This window comes from Podarcis muralis, chromosome 7 (assembly GCF_964188315.1).
Source record: "Podarcis muralis chromosome 7, rPodMur119.hap1.1, whole genome shotgun sequence".
NCBI classification, from domain to species: domain Eukaryota; kingdom Metazoa; phylum Chordata; class Lepidosauria; order Squamata; family Lacertidae; genus Podarcis; species Podarcis muralis.
Window position 1 is genome coordinate 65,767,441 of NC_135661.1, and position 17,187 is coordinate 65,784,627.

General features: G+C 44.0%; 1 protein-coding gene across 4 annotated transcripts in view; it reads left to right on the top strand.

Annotated features, from left to right (window-relative positions):
• RPS6KA1 (ribosomal protein S6 kinase A1) overlaps positions 1-17,187 on the top strand; it is an 85,838-nt gene that overhangs the window by 14,936 nt on the left and 53,715 nt on the right. For 2 of the 4 annotated variants that reach the window (XM_077931993.1, XM_028738751.2), the window contains exon 2: positions 3,904-3,948. The exons of 1 other annotated variant lie outside the window; for it this stretch is intronic. In XM_077931993.1, coding sequence (XP_077788119.1) covers positions 3,905-3,948 — 44 coding nt within the window. In that variant the 5' untranslated portion in view covers position 3,904. Of the gene's footprint in view, positions 1-2,207; positions 2,212-3,903; positions 3,949-17,187 lie in introns of those variants that run through there. One more of the 4 variants, XM_077931995.1, reaches the window with a different exon arrangement.

A 17,187-nucleotide genomic window follows, 5' to 3' on the forward strand; every position in this document is an offset into this window, starting at 1 on the left:
GGTACCGCTGTGGCGAGAAGGTAAATGGCGTTTCCGTGCGCTCTGGTTTCCGTCACAGTGTTCCGTTGGTTGCACCAGAAGCAGTTTAGTCATGCTGGCCACATGACCCAGAAAACTGTCTGTGGACAAACGCCAGCTCCCTCGGTCTGAAAGCAAGATGAGCGCCGCACCCCATAGTTGCCTTTGACTGGACTTAACTGTCCAGGGGTCCTTTACCTTTACCTATTGATGCAATGCTTTTTGAACCCTACTAGTCCTTCTTGAAGAAAAGGAATTAATTCTTCAAGGAACTTCTGAAAATCAAACATTAAGATCTGCTGCCTCTTTTCATACAGTACACCATTGATTTTTGTTCCTACTACCAATTCTGCTTTGGAGTTCCCATTTGTGTTGCATTTCTTCTTGGGTGTCACCAAATATATGTGTGTGTGTGTGTGTGTGCGTGCGTGCGTGCGTGCGTGCGTGCGATTGCTGTAACAGACTAACACACCTACCCCATAAATTGAATGTTCAGGATCTCTTGTGCACAGTGAGACTTGCATAGAAAAGGCCAAAGACTTGGGCCACATGGACACCATATATATTTTAAAGCACTTAGCTTTCCCCCCTAAAAAAATCCTGGGGCCTGTACTTTACCTCTCACAGAGCTACCATACATATCTCAACACAAATTGCAGTTCCTGGGATTCTTTAGGGGAAGCCATGTGCTTTAAATCATAGGGCCTTGTGCTCTGTCCTACAATGGACTATCCTTGATCATCATGCATTTAAAGCAGTTCCCGCCTGTCAGAATCCTGGGACCTGTAGTTTGTTAAGGGTGCTAGGCATTATAGCTTTGAGGGATAAACTTCAGTTCCCAAGGTTCTTTGTTGGAGGAGAAAGTGTTTTAAATGTATAGTGTGTACGCAGCTTTAATGGGCCTAAATTACAGTAAATTAGATTTTTGTTGTTGTTGTTGCTGAATTGGGTGGATGGGCTCTTTCCATCACTGGGGGTGTTCAAGCATAGGCCAGCCAGCCAAGCCATCTGTTGGTGATGTTCTAGCTCTGGATTTACTCCATTGGAGCACAGGTTGGACTAGATGACCTAAAAGAACCCCCTCCAAGCCAACTTCCTGGAAGAAGTTGGGAGAAAAGGTTATTGCTTAGCCTCCTGCAGATCATCCCATGGTTGTGGTTTCCTCTAGCTATCAGACTCCCATTTCTCCCTTTTCCTAGTGGTCTGAGGCTTGACCAGTGCTCCATGGCTGATGGCACAGCTATTCTTAATGGCAACAGCAGCAGCAGCAGTCTGGTTTCATATTTCCTGTGTTGAATCCCCAGGGATCCCCTTTGCTTGGCTTTAGAACTTTCTTTGGCTTCCATGGTCCAGTTCAGCAGATTGCTTTCTGTCTGCATGGAGGATTATGCGGAATTAAAGAGCTTTAACCAGCAGTTGTCTCTAGATAAACATCTTCTCCAAATTCAGCAGCCTCAGGTGGGAAGTTATGTAACCCACCTGGGCTTGGTTGGGTAACTGAGTTTGTTTTATTGGTGGGAGGGATACCTTTTTTTTTGGGGGGGGGGACAGTTGGTAATCTCTGGTATGGTTTGTGGGGTGAATCTTTCTTGGCAAAAGTGCTTTCTTACATTGCAGGTGAAATAAAGCATAGTCAATGGTTAAGAGACTAAGCTGTAGACTTGGCAAGTCTGCAGTTTGAATCTCTCCTCATATTGTGAACTTGGGTCACACCCAAACCATACATTTGAATACATATCACTTTAACGAAGTTGGAGAATCCTAGAAACTGTAGTTTGTTAAGGGTTAGGGTTAGGGAATGGTAGGTCTAGTAAGGCAGCACCCTTAACACACCACAGCCCATGACTGTTAAAATGGTATAATAGTGCTCTAACTGTATGGTGTGAGCGTGGCCATTGTTACCAGTTCTGCTCCTGGATTGGATTGGGGGGGGGGGGTGCTTCTAGGGAGGACAAGACAGCCAGAGTCACCACTGAAAATCAGTGAGAATTCTTCTACGCAGCAAGAAGCAACATAGATAGAACTACCATATTTTTCCATGTATAAGGTGCCCCCATGTATAAGGCGTCCCCTATTTTGGGGGTCTAAATTTAAAGAAAATGAGGGGAGATGGCCCAAAGTTGTTGAGCTTTTTTTAGGGGGAATTGCATGCGCGCCATCACCCCAGCAGGGTCGTTGCTGGGGTTTGGCAAAGTGGGAAAGTGGCCAGCCACTCCCCCCCCCCCCCCGCCACTGAGGGCAGGAAGCTCCCTATAGTGTGGGCCGCTTCCCCTCCATGCCACTGCGGGAAACACTCCTTAGAGCGTGCCCCTCCCACAGCGGCTTGGGGGGGAGTTGCACGCCCGCCAACCATCTGGCTGGCAGGCGCAGCTTCCCCTCCACGCCACTATCCATGTATAGGACTACCCCAGTTTTTTTACATGATTTTTGAGTCAAAAAACCTCGTCTAATACACGGGAAAATACAATATATATTTGAATTGTAACTTCAAGAATTGATACCCGAGTTGCCTTTCCACTTCCAGATTTGGTTAAGGTGTTTTTCATGTAAATTAGAAGTGCAGGTGTATGTTGTTTGGGAGTTTTGGAGTAGAAAATGATGCAACTGATAAATATATTTGTTCCCTTAATGAGTTGCTGTTGGAATCAAGGCTTTATAAGTGTTGAAATAAAATGGGGTAAGAGCTTTGCAATGAGACTCTGGTTAAAACCCAGGATGTGAGAAGCCACTGCCCACTTTGGCAGTATCAGTTCTCCTTGGTTGACTTTGTTCTTGCCTGGGGAGGAAGTGTTGATAAAAGGGGCTTCCGGCAGCTGCCTTGGCTACCTATGGCACACCTACCCAGATTACTTTCTGCTGAGTCATCCTTAAGATGTTGAACTATGCTTAACTCTTTCTTCTCAGCAGCAAGGAAAGGATTTGCTTAGTGCACTGAAAAGAGTATCATAACACACCCATGGGAGTGGGTGGCACTGTGGTCTAAACCACTCCGCCTCTTGGGCTTGCTGATCAGAAGGTTGGCGGTTCGAATCCATATGACAGGGTGAGCTCCTGTTGCTCTGTCCCAGCTTCTGCCAACTTAGCAGTTCGAAAGCATACCAGTGTGAGTAGAGAAATAGGTACCACTGTGGCAGGAAGGTAAACGGTGTTTCTGTGCGCTCGTCATGGTGTTCTGCTGCGCCAGAAGTGGTTTAGTCATGCTGGCCACATGACCCGGAAGCTGTCTGTGGACAAACACTGGCTCCCTCGGCCTGAAAGCAAGATGAGTGCCGCACCCCATAGTCACTTTTGACTGGACTTAATCGTAACTTTACCTTTACCTTTCCATAACACACCACTGTTGTACAATATCACTTTGGGTTAAAACTTGTTCTTCACATTTGTGTATTTTGTTACATGGTCCTGGTCTCTTGGGAATACAGTAGCTGCATTGTTAAAAGTACCGCATGATACTCAATCCACATTTGTAAGAAATCAATATTTTAGCGTGGCAGCACACACGCTTTGGAACTCCTTGCTTATTGACATCAGGCAAGACACTTTCCCTGTACTCCTTTTGGTGCCTGCTGAAAACGTTTTTGTTTAGGCATGCCTATCCAGGCATGTAGAATGTCGGCCTGTGTTTTAATCCAGTTTTTAGCTTATTGTCAAACCTAGTTATTTTTTGAATATTTTAAATAATTGTTTTTAACTATTCATTTACTTATAATGTAACTGCTTTATTCATTTTGTAAACTGCTTTGAAGAAAGATGCTAAGGCTTGTAGTAGGCTTGGATCCTGTTAAGATCATCAAGTGGTGTTTAGATCATTGCTGTTTTTGTTCAGCAAGGGATGGTGCTGCTGGACACGTTACTAATGGGAAGTTTGGCTTTTTTGCTTTGCAGAATGGACAAGCTGCTCCAGAAGGAAAAAAGGGAGCTCTGCCGAAGGTAAAACCACACACATGAATCTTTTTGTGCTTTTATTACACAATGCTAGTTTGGATGTTTCACTATGGCATCGCTTCCAGACTCTACCTCTATGTGACTTTGGTGTCTGGTGTGTTTTTTTCCACAACTGAGAGTGAAATTAGTGATAGATTAGCCTGTGGCTTTAATTAATCTACTGCTTCTCCCCCTGCCTCCCCAAAAGGTGTGTTGACAGAGATGGTATTTGCCTTTTCAAATCGCAAATATTTTTTACTACCTGGTTCACTCTTTCTTTTTTAACCAACTAAGGATCTCCACCATTCCCACTGAATTGCCTTGCCTTTGTCAAGGAGAAGTTTTGAACTACGTGTGTGTGACTTCACTCACGGAGGGTGGTGGGCTTGCTAAGATATGCAGCACCTGGAAAATGCACTCTGCCTGCAACGGAAGCACAACTTTGGGGAAAGGTTCAGGATTGGTTGCAGAAAGCTAGTAACAACTGCAGTCCTGAGTGATGATGAGAAATCAGGAAAGATTTTTCAGTTTTGATGTGGGCGGGTGGTCAAGATTCACAGCAAGGTTCAAAAATCCACTCACAAATTTATTCAGTATTCAGGGGACTGTGTTGCGGGGGGAAGCAATCCTTCATTTATTTAACAAAATTTATATACCAATTGATTGTAACAAAATCTTCAAGCTGTTTACGAGGGAGATTAAAATCAATCAAAACCATTAAAAGCAAATAACTAAAACATGTTTAAAAACAATTGGAATCAGCAGTAAATGAAAAAGAGATTAAAACACATAAACATCCCTGTATGTTACATATCAATAATAAACTCATTCTCTGAGTACTAGTCCTTTATATTGACTGCCACAGTTCTGATTCTCCTTCGGAAGCCAGTGGTTCTGTTGCTGCTTAGTGTCAGTTTTTTTGTGCTTGATAGTCTGGATAAAATGAACGCAAACTCAGTTTGTTGTATCCTTGGCTTATTCGGCTTCCATGATTTAGATGTTCAGATTACTTACAGCCTGGATAGCTCAGTTGGTTAGAGCATGATGCTGATAATGGCAAGGTTGCAAGTTTGATCCCTGTTTGGGACAGCTGCATATTTCTGCATTGCAGGGATTTGGAATGGATGATCATTGGGGCCCTTCCAATTCTATGATTTCTTGAATCAGAAGGGGGTTTCAGAAGGGGAGATGAGACTGGAGGAAATTGTGGCTAGCAATTTGGATTTGCTGAGAATGTGGGTCCCGACACTGTCTGTACGCATTAATAACAGCTGCCTGACTTCTGTGTAAAAGTACAGTGGTACCTCAGGTTAAGTACTTAATTTGTTCCGGAGGTCCGTACTTAACCTGAAACTGTTCTTAACCTGAAGCACCACTTTAGCTAATGGGGCCTCCTGCTGCTGGTGCCGCGCTGCCGGAGCCCGATTTCTGTTTCATCCTGAAGCAAAGTTCTTAACCTGAAGCACTATTTCTGTGGAGTCTGTAACCTGAAGCGTATGTAACCTGATGCGTATGTAACCTGAGGTACCACTGTATTCGCCACCCCCACTCGTTTAAAATATTGTTTGGTTGACTAGGGGTTACCGTATCTTCTTTAAGGGTGAGAGTCCTATCTCTTTTGAGTCACTGAAACTTCGTTTTCTAACTTTATTCCTGAAATCGTAGATTAGTGGGTGTCACAAGACTCCATCTGATTTGTACAGAGGGCACTTTGTCCTACAGCACCAGCCTCAGAGAGGATTTATATAGCATGGTAGCCAATGTGATAATCTCCAGAACGCCCAACAGCTCCAGCCAGCATGACCAATGATTAGAGATGGGGGAAGTTCTACTCCAACAACACTGAAGGTTGTAGGCTGGCCTCCCCCACTTGGAAAAGGTGCAAATTTACAAATTTCACCATCACTCAACCTAGGTATCTTCAACCTTTTCAAACCCAGCACCCACTTTTAACCCAAACATGCATTTGGGGACCCATTTCTCAATTACCATATATTTGCATGGTGGTAATGCTCCTTTTGTGACCCACCTTGGATCAAGCCGCAACCTAGTAGTGGGTCCAGACTCAACAGCTGAAGACCAGTGACTGAACTGACCTCTTTTCCAAAGTTGTAAGTGACTTGAAAATAGAGGAAGCATAGGCAGCCTCTTTTGCTATATCTGAGAGAAGGGTCTTTTAATTTCTTTCCCCTAAGACTAGGACACAGGTGGTGTATCTTTTTTTGCCACTTGAGGCAAAATGGGAAGTGCAGCCTTGCTCTGCTACCACCAGCACTTCTGGTGAGACATGGCGCCAGCATTGGCACCAGTTTTGGGAGAGATAACGGTGATTTTCAGTGAGCTCTCGCAATAAATCAGCGTAATTTTGCCTGAAACCAGCGCTGATGCCAGCACTGCTTCTCCACCAGCAGCAGAGGCAGTGCCGTAGGTGGGTTGCCCACAAGGGCACTGCCTACTTCAAAAATCTTTGAACTACACCTGAAAGTAATTCCAATAACAGCCTGGTGAAATGAATGTGAATTAAGTTCATTTTGGGATAGAGCTTTGAACAAATTCTAGTTCAATCTCTTGCATGTGTTTGTTTTTTTGTTGTTTTTTTCTCTTTGGGTCTTTAACCTTAAAGGTCATTATTGTTGGGGAATGTAAATTAAACAATTCACATTCCACTGTGTTTGTGTTTTGACGTTTTCTTAATCTTCTGTATATTTTATCCTTTCAGCACAGCAGCTTGTAATGTTCTGAATGCTGAACATTTTATTTTTTTTTGCTGAGGTTCATTTGGATGAACTTGAATTGATCTGTGAACTGAACATGAACCCAAACTAGTTTGTTTTGTAAAGAGACGAATGGGAATGGGAACCAGTTCCTTTTGGGACAGGTCAAACTAAAACTAGTTCTTTTGAAAAATGAACTTTCAAAGTTCTGGTAGGAATGTTTGCCTGCTTCCTGGCCTGAATTTAACTTTTTCTTTTAAATTCTGCACAAATGTCTCTATCTGGTTAGTAGTTTTTCCAGGCAGCGTTCTTTAGCTTGACACCCTTTCTTTCTTTTTTAGAAATAGGAGCTTCTGACTTTGATTTTTCCCCCCCATAAAAAACAAGCAAGATGGTGGACAATCCTCAAAACAGTCTTCATGCACCTCTTTCCTCTTAGCATTTTGGTGATGTTAGACTGTTCTTTCTCCGAGCTTTTCTGAAGTTCTGTGTGTCCACAGTGCTTGGGCTTCATGTCTTCTGTACGTTTCTGAACTTGCAGAGTTAAAGAAAAAAGTTGTAGTCTTTTAATCTCTGAGACAGCTGACTTGAACTTTAAAATTGAATATGTCTTCATCATATTTTGGAGACTTCTCAGTGGGGAAAACAACTGCCTAATAAAATTATTTTTTATTTAATTGAAACCCAAATAACACCCCCTTTCCTGCTAATTTTAACAAGGCGACCAATATACTGGCATGTTGTCTTCCTGCACAAGGTCCAGTGAAATGAGTCAGATCAAAGTCTTCCTGTAGCTCAAGCTCCAATTCACTTCATATGCTGCAAAACTTCTCATTTTGCATTGAGTTCAGTGGGTCAGATCTGTTTGCTTTCAAAGTTTGTTGCCCTTAATGGCCTCCAGGATCTACCACCAAAGGTAGCCATATTTCCCTGCCATGTTGCAGGACTGCCTCTAAAGATGCTTAGCTTACTGGCTTATTAATTTTATGATTTCCATTTAGAGACTATCTGAAGGCCTTGAAATAGTTTGCAATGTACGTAGGAACGCTGCAAAGGAAGGTCTTGTAAGATGCTCACCCCATTTCTGAAGCATAGATGAGCTCATTCTTCACACCCACTAGACCATCTAACATTCCTCCATCTCTCATCTGGGAGACGCCCAGTTTTATACCAGAGCAGGCTCTCAGTCTGGAGAATGTAAAACTACTTATATCGACTCACACAGTTGTAACCTCCAAGGTTCGACACAACCTTAACTCCTGAAAAATAACCAGTCAGCACTGGTAGCAGACACAAACATCAACATCGCACCTAAAGTGGCCCTGAAGGCATAGCAAAAGACCAGAAGCATACCTTTTGGGAATATTGAATAGTGATATTTCTAGAGAAAATACTAAATTATTTCTGTACACAACATCTGCGGCGAGAATCCTAGTGGCTAAGTACTGGAAGGGTAACCAAGTACCGACCAAAGAGGAATGGTTATGTAAATTATGTTAATATTTGGAACTGGCCAAATTGATGGATGTAATAAGATTAAAGCCAATGAATACAGTCAAGAAGGAATGGAAGTGCTTGAATGATTATTTAGAAAGACAAGGTTCTAATGTAAAAATTTGGCTGTGTCTAGAATGACCTTGTGAATGGAAAAGAGGAAACATATATACACATATCTATATATTAAGATGATAATAATTAAATAGATAAAAAATGAAATGTGAAAGGAAGTGTTGTGAGAGTGATGGAAGTCTATTACTATTATTTTGTAAAATAGTGTTAATTGTATTGAAATATTGTACTTTATTCTTTTATTTTCTACTTACCGTATTTTTCGCCCTATAGGATGCACTGTTTCCCCTCCAAAAATGAAGGGGAAATGTGTGTGCGTCCTATGGGGCGAATGCAGGCTTTCGCTGAAGCCTGGAGAGCGAGAGGGGTCGGTGCGCACCGACCCCTCTCGCCCTCCAGGCTTCAGGAGAGCCCCGTCGCCAGCCCCGCAAACTCGGGGGACAGCGGGAGGCGCAGCGCACCTTTCCCGCTGTCCCCCGACTTGGTTAGAAGGCTGGCGGGGGGGGGGAGAAGCCTGCTCCTCCCCGTCGCCAGCCCCGCAAACTCGGGGGACAGCGGGAGGCGCAGCGCGCCTTTCCCGCTGTCCCCCGACTTGGCTAGAAGGCTGGCAGAGGGCTTTCCCCTCCTCCAGCCCCGCAAGCTCCCAGAGCGATGCCAAAGCTGCATGCAGCTTCGGCATGGCTCTGGGTCCCGTTCTGGGGGAGGGGGAAGCTCCGCTTTCCCCGCCCCCAGCCCCACAAGCTCCCAGAGCGATGCCAAAGCTGCACGCAGCTTCGGCATCGCTCTGGGTCCTGTTCTGGGGGCTGGCGTCGGGGGAAGCCCGAGCTTCCCCCGCCCCAGCCCCGCGCCTGAGGGGGAAAAAAATAATTTATTCCCCCCCCCCCCAAATCTAGGTGCGTCCTATGGGCCGGTGCGTCCTATAGGGCGACAAATACGGTACTTTTCTTTGCATTTTTTCTTTCATTTTTCTTTTTCTTTATATTATTCTTTATGTATGGCTGGTTATTGGTGTATTTACTTTGCAATAAAAATTCTTTAATATTAAAAAAAAAAGGTTGTTGTAGGGTCCAGGAACCATATTACAGTGGTGGAGCAAAGTTTTTGCATCCAGGAGGTCATGGGATCAATCCCCAACATCTCCCATTAAAAGCAGGATAACATGGGAAAGACCTTTGCTTTCAACCCTGGAGAGCTGCTGGCAGTCAGAGTACTGCTAGCTTGCCTGCATCCTCTGACCTGGTACAACTGGCAGCTTCCAATGTTGGCTGGTCAGGTCAGGGAGGTCCCATTTTCATGCTAGACCTACCTTCCAGTGGGAAAGGGTGCCTGTCTCTCTTTAATTGCAGACATAGCGTAAATTCTGGTGGCAAAAGGGCAAGAAGTTCCCAGCAATCCAATCATTTGCTAGTATCAGATGCTCTAATCTTAAAAAACCTTTTTTGTTTTTAAGCAGCTGAATTGGGCAGAAGGCTTTCCTTGAAAACAGCTGGCTAGATCTTGCCAGTGCAATGTTATCCGTGCTGCGGGGGAGCAGGATGGGTAGAGCTATAGGCTTGTAATCTAGCTAAATTGGTTTCCTAGCTAGTGCTTATGAACTGGCAAATCTGCTAGCTTGCCTGCATCCCATGACTCCTCTAGAGTCTGTGCAGTCGATTAGCAAAATATTAAGGGCTTGCTACTGAGACCTCTGTTGCATTCTGTTGCTCCAGCTTTTCCTCTTTCCCTTTTTTGTTTTTTGAAAAAAGGTCTAGCCCACCTTATTCCTTAGGCTCAGGGTAAGTAACAAACTTCTTTAAAATACCAGCCTAAAGATCTGATCTCAGGCAAGCCTGTTCCCCAGTTTATGTTAAGTCTTGCATTGCTGCTTCAAAGTGCCCTTGGGGAAACATTCCTAGAACAAAGGGAGTGCCAGGCTGTGTTGCATTGCCCCACAGAACTAAGAAAAAGTCAGTAGCACGCAGCCCTTTTGGGACTCCTTGTCCCAGGTTGAAGGGCCTCCATTTGCAGTTGCAATTGTTTCAGTCCCGTATGGATGAGGAAGCCACTGAGCACTGGTGTTTGAACAGTGCTGGAGTTCTTTGATAAGCATTTTTAGCTCTCCACAGCTATTGTGATGTACTGCCTAGATTGCTAGACATCAGTGTGACCTAGATCAGGGATGGAAAATCTGTGTGCCCTCCTTGATATTGCTGGATCCCATCATCCCTGACCATTAGCAAGGCAAAGTGGGGTCGAGGGGTGTTGAAGTCAAAGAACAATTAGCAGGCCACACATTCCTCATTCCTGGTCTAGACAGCATGGCCCTGTCTGCAAGCCCCAACTAGCAAAGCAAGTGGATCTGGGCCACTCCACATCTTTCAGCCTAATCTACCTTGCAGGGTTGCTGTGAGTATAAAATAGGGGCGAGCCACATATGCTGTCCTGGGCTCCTTGAAGGAAGTGTAGGATAAAAACATATATGCAATACTGTGTTTTCAAATGCCCAATCTTCAGGGAACCATTTCTTCATGGACTTGTCTGCTGAAGATCTTGCCATGGAACGCTTGCATCTTCCACAAGATTCTTGGGAGAGCACCCAGTCTACATATAAATAAAATGGTTGTTGTTAGGGTTCTGTGTGAGTGACCCCTAAAACAGGGGTTCTTGGCTTAGCAGTGCAGTTTGGAAGTTTGCTGTCCTGCTTAGATAGGAAGCCACTTCCCCAAGGTAGAGGGCTTTCCAAACTGTGCCATCTGCGCTTCTTGTTAACCAGAGGTACCAGGGCTTGGACCTTGGATCTTTCTGCATGTAGAACTCATGTCTTCCGACTGAGCTATCCTCAGCCCCCAGGGTCACACAATCTACCCAACAGGCTAAATACAGCACACCCATGATAGCTTCAGAACACACCCTTGGAAACATTGTGGTTGAGAAGGGCACATGGGTGAGCCTTTTGGGTCACTGTCACCTACCTCCACGCCATATTACAGGGTGAGTATGGCAGGAGGAAAATGAAACTTCAAAGAATGCAGATTTGCTCTGTGTCTGTGTGTGTGTGTGTTGCACAGCCACTATTTCTTTATGTTGCTGTGCTCTCAGACACATGCATCTGTTCCTCCCAGAACTCTTGACTGTCCCGTGCCAAGAATGGGCCCCAGCTAATGGCAAACTCTTTGGTGCCATTAAACAAATATATCAATCCTTCTCTCTCTCTCTCTCTCTCTCAGCCGTAGGCTTCAATTAATAATTGAATAAGGATCAGCTTTCAGAGCCCTGCATTCCTCATAACCAGCTAGCTTTTTCTGGCACTGTGGAAATAGCTTAGTTGCACAGCCAGGGGTGGGCTGGGGGATGGAGGTCTTGAAAGCACTCCAAACTTCTTCTCTTGCTGTCTGTAACAATGCATTGAGCTGCCACAGGTTCTTGGTGTCCTGAAAATCCCATAACAGTCTCCTAAAAATTCAGGAGCAGTCTAGGGGTGTATTGCTTCAATTGATAATTTGTTGTCTAGCGATCTTTTGGAGAGAGAAGTTTTTATTTTATTTTTTGAAAAGTGGGTGATACAAGGAAGGAAGAGATATTTTCAGTTTACAAGCAAATGATGACCTTTTTGCAAATAACGCCAGTCCATCTCCTTATTTATTTGTCTACTCGATTTCTCAGATTTATATATCCTGTCTTTCCTCCAGGGACCTTAAAGCAGCATACATAGTCTCCCCCCACCTGCCTGTTGGTATCCTTAAAACAACCTTTAAGGTAGGTGTGAGGCTGAGAGAATGATTGCTCCAAGGTCACCCAGTGAACTACATGGTTGGGTGTGCATTTGAATTTGGGCCTCCTGGGTCCTAGTTTGACACTCTGAACCAGAGGTTCAAAGAGCACGGTGGGGCTGTTTGCAAAAGGGCTTTCAAACAGTCCCATGCTGCACTTTGTACAGTCTTGACAGCTGGGTCTTCAAAGCATAGCACCATCCGCCATCACCTATTCCCCTTGCATAGCTACAATTCCCATAATGGTGTAACAATCCTTCCTTCTAAGAAACTTGGAATTGTAGCTTTCTGTGGGGAATAGGGGTGCCCTAGCAACTCTCAACTGCCCTTAAATAAGTTTCAGAATTCTTAGGGGGAAGCCATGGCTGCTTGAAGTGGTTTAATGCTGCTTTAAATGTATTGTGCAGATGGGGGCCTAGGTTGGACATGAAGCCCACAGGGTGATGTCAGGCCAGTCACGATCTCACAGACTAACCTGCCTCACAGGGCTGTTGTGAGGATAAAAGGTGGGACACCAACACTGTTTGCCAGTTGGTGCTCATTAGAGGAAAGGTAGAATCTAACTGTACAGTGGTACCTCAGGTTACATACGCTTCAGGTTACATACGCTTCAGGTTACAGACTGCGCTAACCCAGAAATAGTACCTCGGGTTAAGAACTTTGCTTCAGGATGAGAGCAGAAATTGTGCTCCAGCGGCGTGGTGGCAGCAGGAGGCCCCATTAGCTAAAGTGGTACCTCAGGTTAAGAACAGTTTCAGCTTAAGAACAGACCTCCAGAACGAATTAAGTACTTAACCCGAGGTACCACTGTAATAATGTCTCATACCATTTTCAATTCTTAATTGATTACGTATTTCATAAATTGTATTATGTATTATATACCAGAATGATTGGATTAATCAGAGGGGAAAGCCTCCTATTGGTGGATTAAAAGAGCACTTCAACCTCCAATTCCTGCTGTTGGATCAAAGGTCTATTCCAAAAGAAAATAAAACCCCCACAACTATCTTGTAATTAGTTACCAATTAAGAATATGAGGTTAGTGAGTCTGTCCATATCTCCTATGGCAGAAATAAATGACTTGGGTTTCAGTCAGTGATGCATTTAAATTGTGGAGAATTTGCAATGTGCACGTATAAATATTGCAGAGATTTCAGACTTTATATGAAAAGATCAAGCTTAAGTCAGGCAATAAGAAATCACGTTGGTTTGAATTCTTGCAGTTAAGATCTCAGTGTTACAAGACAGCATTTGCAATACTATGGTCTAATTTGGACTTGAGAGAGGTTATGTGTGAAAACACTTTGGCCCCAACCCAGCAGAAATTGCTCCTGCTTTGAGCCCCAGTGAAATCAATAACCATTTTGCAGATGATGTGCAGCATGGAATGAATGCACACATGTTGAGAGGAGGGAGCAGGACTGCAGTCGTAGTCTCCACCTCCTACATACACACATGGATTTATAAACGTGTACAGCTCAGGATTCCCGGTTGTGCAAAGAGAACCACAGGCATGTTCAGTTGTATGCAAACCTTCATATGAACATGTATAGGTCAGGGGTGCAACTTAGCATGACAATTCTGCTTCTTTTGCCAGCCCCCAGCCCCACCCTGCGCACACACACACACCTGTTGCATGTTGCCTGGCCTAACAGGACAAGCTGATAATCACAATTTCATGTGTGTCCAGTTGATTTTAATTCCATTTAAACATCACTTAAGTCTTGCTGTTTGGGGCACAAGGACCCTGATGCACAAGATTTTTGGGTTTTTTTACATTATCTTCAGAGTTGGAAGGTACGCTGGAGGAGAGGGCTATTGCTAGCCATGATGGCTATGCTCCACTACTGCCTCCACAGTTGGAGGCAGTAATGCTTCTGAATACCAGTTATGGAAACTGCAGGAGGGGTGAGTGCTCATCCACCAGGTCCTGCTCATAGGCTTCCCACAGTCATCTGGTTGGCCACTGTGAGAACAGGATGCTGGACTAGATGGGCCATTGGCCTGATCCAGCAGGCTCTTCTTACATTCTTTATAGTGGCTACTGCTTTGCAAGTAAGTCCTATAGCTCTGTCCTTCTATATACTCGTCTTAAATAAAATCAACTAATACTGCAAAACCTGTTCTGGTTTTGGCTGATGGTGCATCTAATGAAGAACCTGTTCTCCCACAGTTTCTAAATCTGGGCTCTTTTTGGCTGTTGCTGCTACATAAACTTTCCCTGAGCATAGTTGCTTTGGAGGCAAGCTGTATCTCCTGCCTGAGGTTGGCTTGTTCCTTCCCAAATGTTTTTGACAGTTATTACATCACGCTTGTGTGTTAACCAAGAGATGAGATGTAATATATTCTTGCAGAATTACAGGGTAATATTAGAACATGCTGTTTCCTGTTGTGTTTTCTTGAGCCGCTTCAAGTTCAGCAACAGCCTCAAGCATGAGAGGGAAATGTACCCGGCCTTAATGATTTTTGTTTTCAGTAATCCTGTTTTTAGTTATAGAGTGACTGTTGTTTTAAAAGCTTTAGGAAGGTTAAGCATGCTTACACCTCGTAACCGTGAGGAGTTCCACAGATGGTATCTGTGCTATGTGAAAAATTATGGCCATGGCTTGGCATAGTTGGGCACGCTTAAGCTTGCAAGCGTCGGTGAAGTCTAAAATATGATGAACGTAGCAGTGGATTGCGGCCCGCTTATTGTGTGTTGAACATAATGCAGGTTAGTATAACAATTGGCTGCTTTTGGCGAACCCTCACTACCATCTTTCTGGCTCCATCCTCAGTGAGGCAGCAATCCTAGACATGTTTGCTAGGGGGTAAGCCCCACTGAACACCCTAAGACTTGCTTCCAAGTAGACATGTATAGGTTTGTGCTGTGATGATTATTTTTATGAAATAGACAACAATAAACTGCTAATTCTGTCTCCTGGGTTCAGTCACCAGTAGAAGGTGATAGTGATGATAGATTTTGACAGAAGCAAATGTGGTTGCTCTGAGGAGTCTTCTGTCTTCGAAAATATGCCTTAGTTGGTGCTGTGTATACAGGGCGGTGGCTGAACAAAAATATCGACCTTTGCATCTGTTTGCTTTCTTGCACTGCTTTTTTTTTTTTTTTAAGTGCAGCTGCAGCATGGATTATGTGTTGAAGGTTCTTTACATCTGCAAGGAAGGATATTCTTGCTTGGAATGGTGTCCCCTTCCTTCTTGGAAAGGTGACTCCTTCCTTCACCCTTCAGTGTTGAGTGTCTCCTTTCCCCCTTGTGTTGTGCCTCTCTTCTAATCTCCCTCACTTGCTGGGTTGTGGTGGGCAATGAAGCTTTCCTAGTTTGGCATTGTAGAGCTGAAATAACATTAGTGCTAGAAGTCAGGAAGACTCTCCTTTCGGTTATTGCCCTAACCAAAACTCATTAGGTGGCTTTGGGCAAACTTTTGTCTCTTAACCTCAGTGCTCCTCCAGTCTTTGGCATGGGGATAATACTGGCCTACCTCCCAAGATTGTTGTATGGATTACTGAAATGAAGTTCATGAATACTGAACTGGAAGCCTGGGACTCCTACACTTTGACCCTATTTAAAACACCATCATATCACTTTAAACAGTCAAGGCTTCCCCCAAAGAATCCTGGGAATTGTATTTCTTTCAAAGGTGCTGAGAGAAGATCCCTATTGCCCTCACAGAGCTACAATTTCCAGAGTAGTTCAACAAACAATTCTTCTTCCCATGGAACTCTTGGAATTGTAGCTCTGTGCAAGGAATAGGATGTCCTAACAGCTCTCAGCACCCTTAGCAAACTACAGGTCCCAGGACCTGGGTTCTTTGGAGAAGCCATGACAATTTTTTAAAGTGGTGTGATAATGCTTTAAATGTATATTGTAGATGGGGCCTGTGTGTGCTGTAAATAATCAACCTGACATCATAAGTGCCTTCACTGTTACATTTCCTTACATGTGAAATTCATAAACGTGCTGGGAGCATAAAGTTTCTCTTTGATGTTGTGGTTTACATGTTTCATTTTATTGCATTACAAGTACACGTACTGCTATATGACGAAATGAGTTTAAAAAGCAAATGTGGATAAAAGAGGACAGAACAAAAACAATTAAAGCCATAGCCCCAAAGAATAATACAGTAAGTGGTGATGTGGCAACCTGCATCAGAAAATTTTCAGTTTGCACGGGGAAATTTTCTGTCCTTAGGGCATGATATCATTTTAGCATGTTTATTTTACTTGTATTTAGTAAATGAAGCTAAAACATTGACTTTGTTAAGCCTGCCTAATATTTGTTTGTAGTTGTCACCAATAGATTTATGTAATGGCCATTTTTCCTTGGACAAACAAAGCACAGAGTGGGATGTGGGTCTATTTTTGGGGGGCGGGGGAATTATATCCGATGTCCCTGTTTATAAAGTTAGATTACAATAGAAATACTTTCAAAAGTGTGATGTATCTTTACAAAAGGGCCATTGAAATGGTGGTGGAGGATGAATCCCTGACACCCCTCTGTTTATGGAGAAAATGTAAGAGAACTACATTTCAAAGAAAGAAACAGATTTTAGGTGCATGAGTTAACTTTTCAGTGCTACAAACCAAATCAGTGTCGTCGTCCCCCCCCCCCCCAGTATCTAGCTGCCTCCATTCTAGCATCTGTAAATGTCCATGCTTGGGGGGGGGGTGCAACATAGGATGTCCTTGTGCAGAAGCTGCTGTTGGTCATGCATGGCTTGTCTCTCATGCTTAACACCGGCAAGGCCTCCCTATATGTCTGCCTCGGCACTTAAAGCTGTCTTAAGTTTCTGGATGTCTAAGGTCAAGCTGTAGGGTTATTTGGCCCTGGAAAACACAATGTGCCAATGGTTGGGCCACTCTCCAAACCCATCCTGCTTCTCTTCTGCCAAAAAGGGGAAAAAAAACAGTACCATCTTCATTTACTTTTTGCACCTGCCACATCTCTGCTGTTCCGGCACTGCCCATTTTAAATATTGAGTATCAGTGAGATGAGCTTATGGGGCTTATGGGGAGATACCATAGCTTAGAGAGTTAGCCTATGGTACGTAGGTAGCTGTGTTGGTCTGCCGTAGTCGAAACAGAATAAAAAAATTCCTTCCAGTAGCACCTTAGAGACCAACTAAGTTTGTTATTGGTATGAGCAAGAAGTGAGCATGCACACGAAAGCTCATACAGTGGTACCTCGGGTTAAGTACTTAATTTGTTCCGGAGG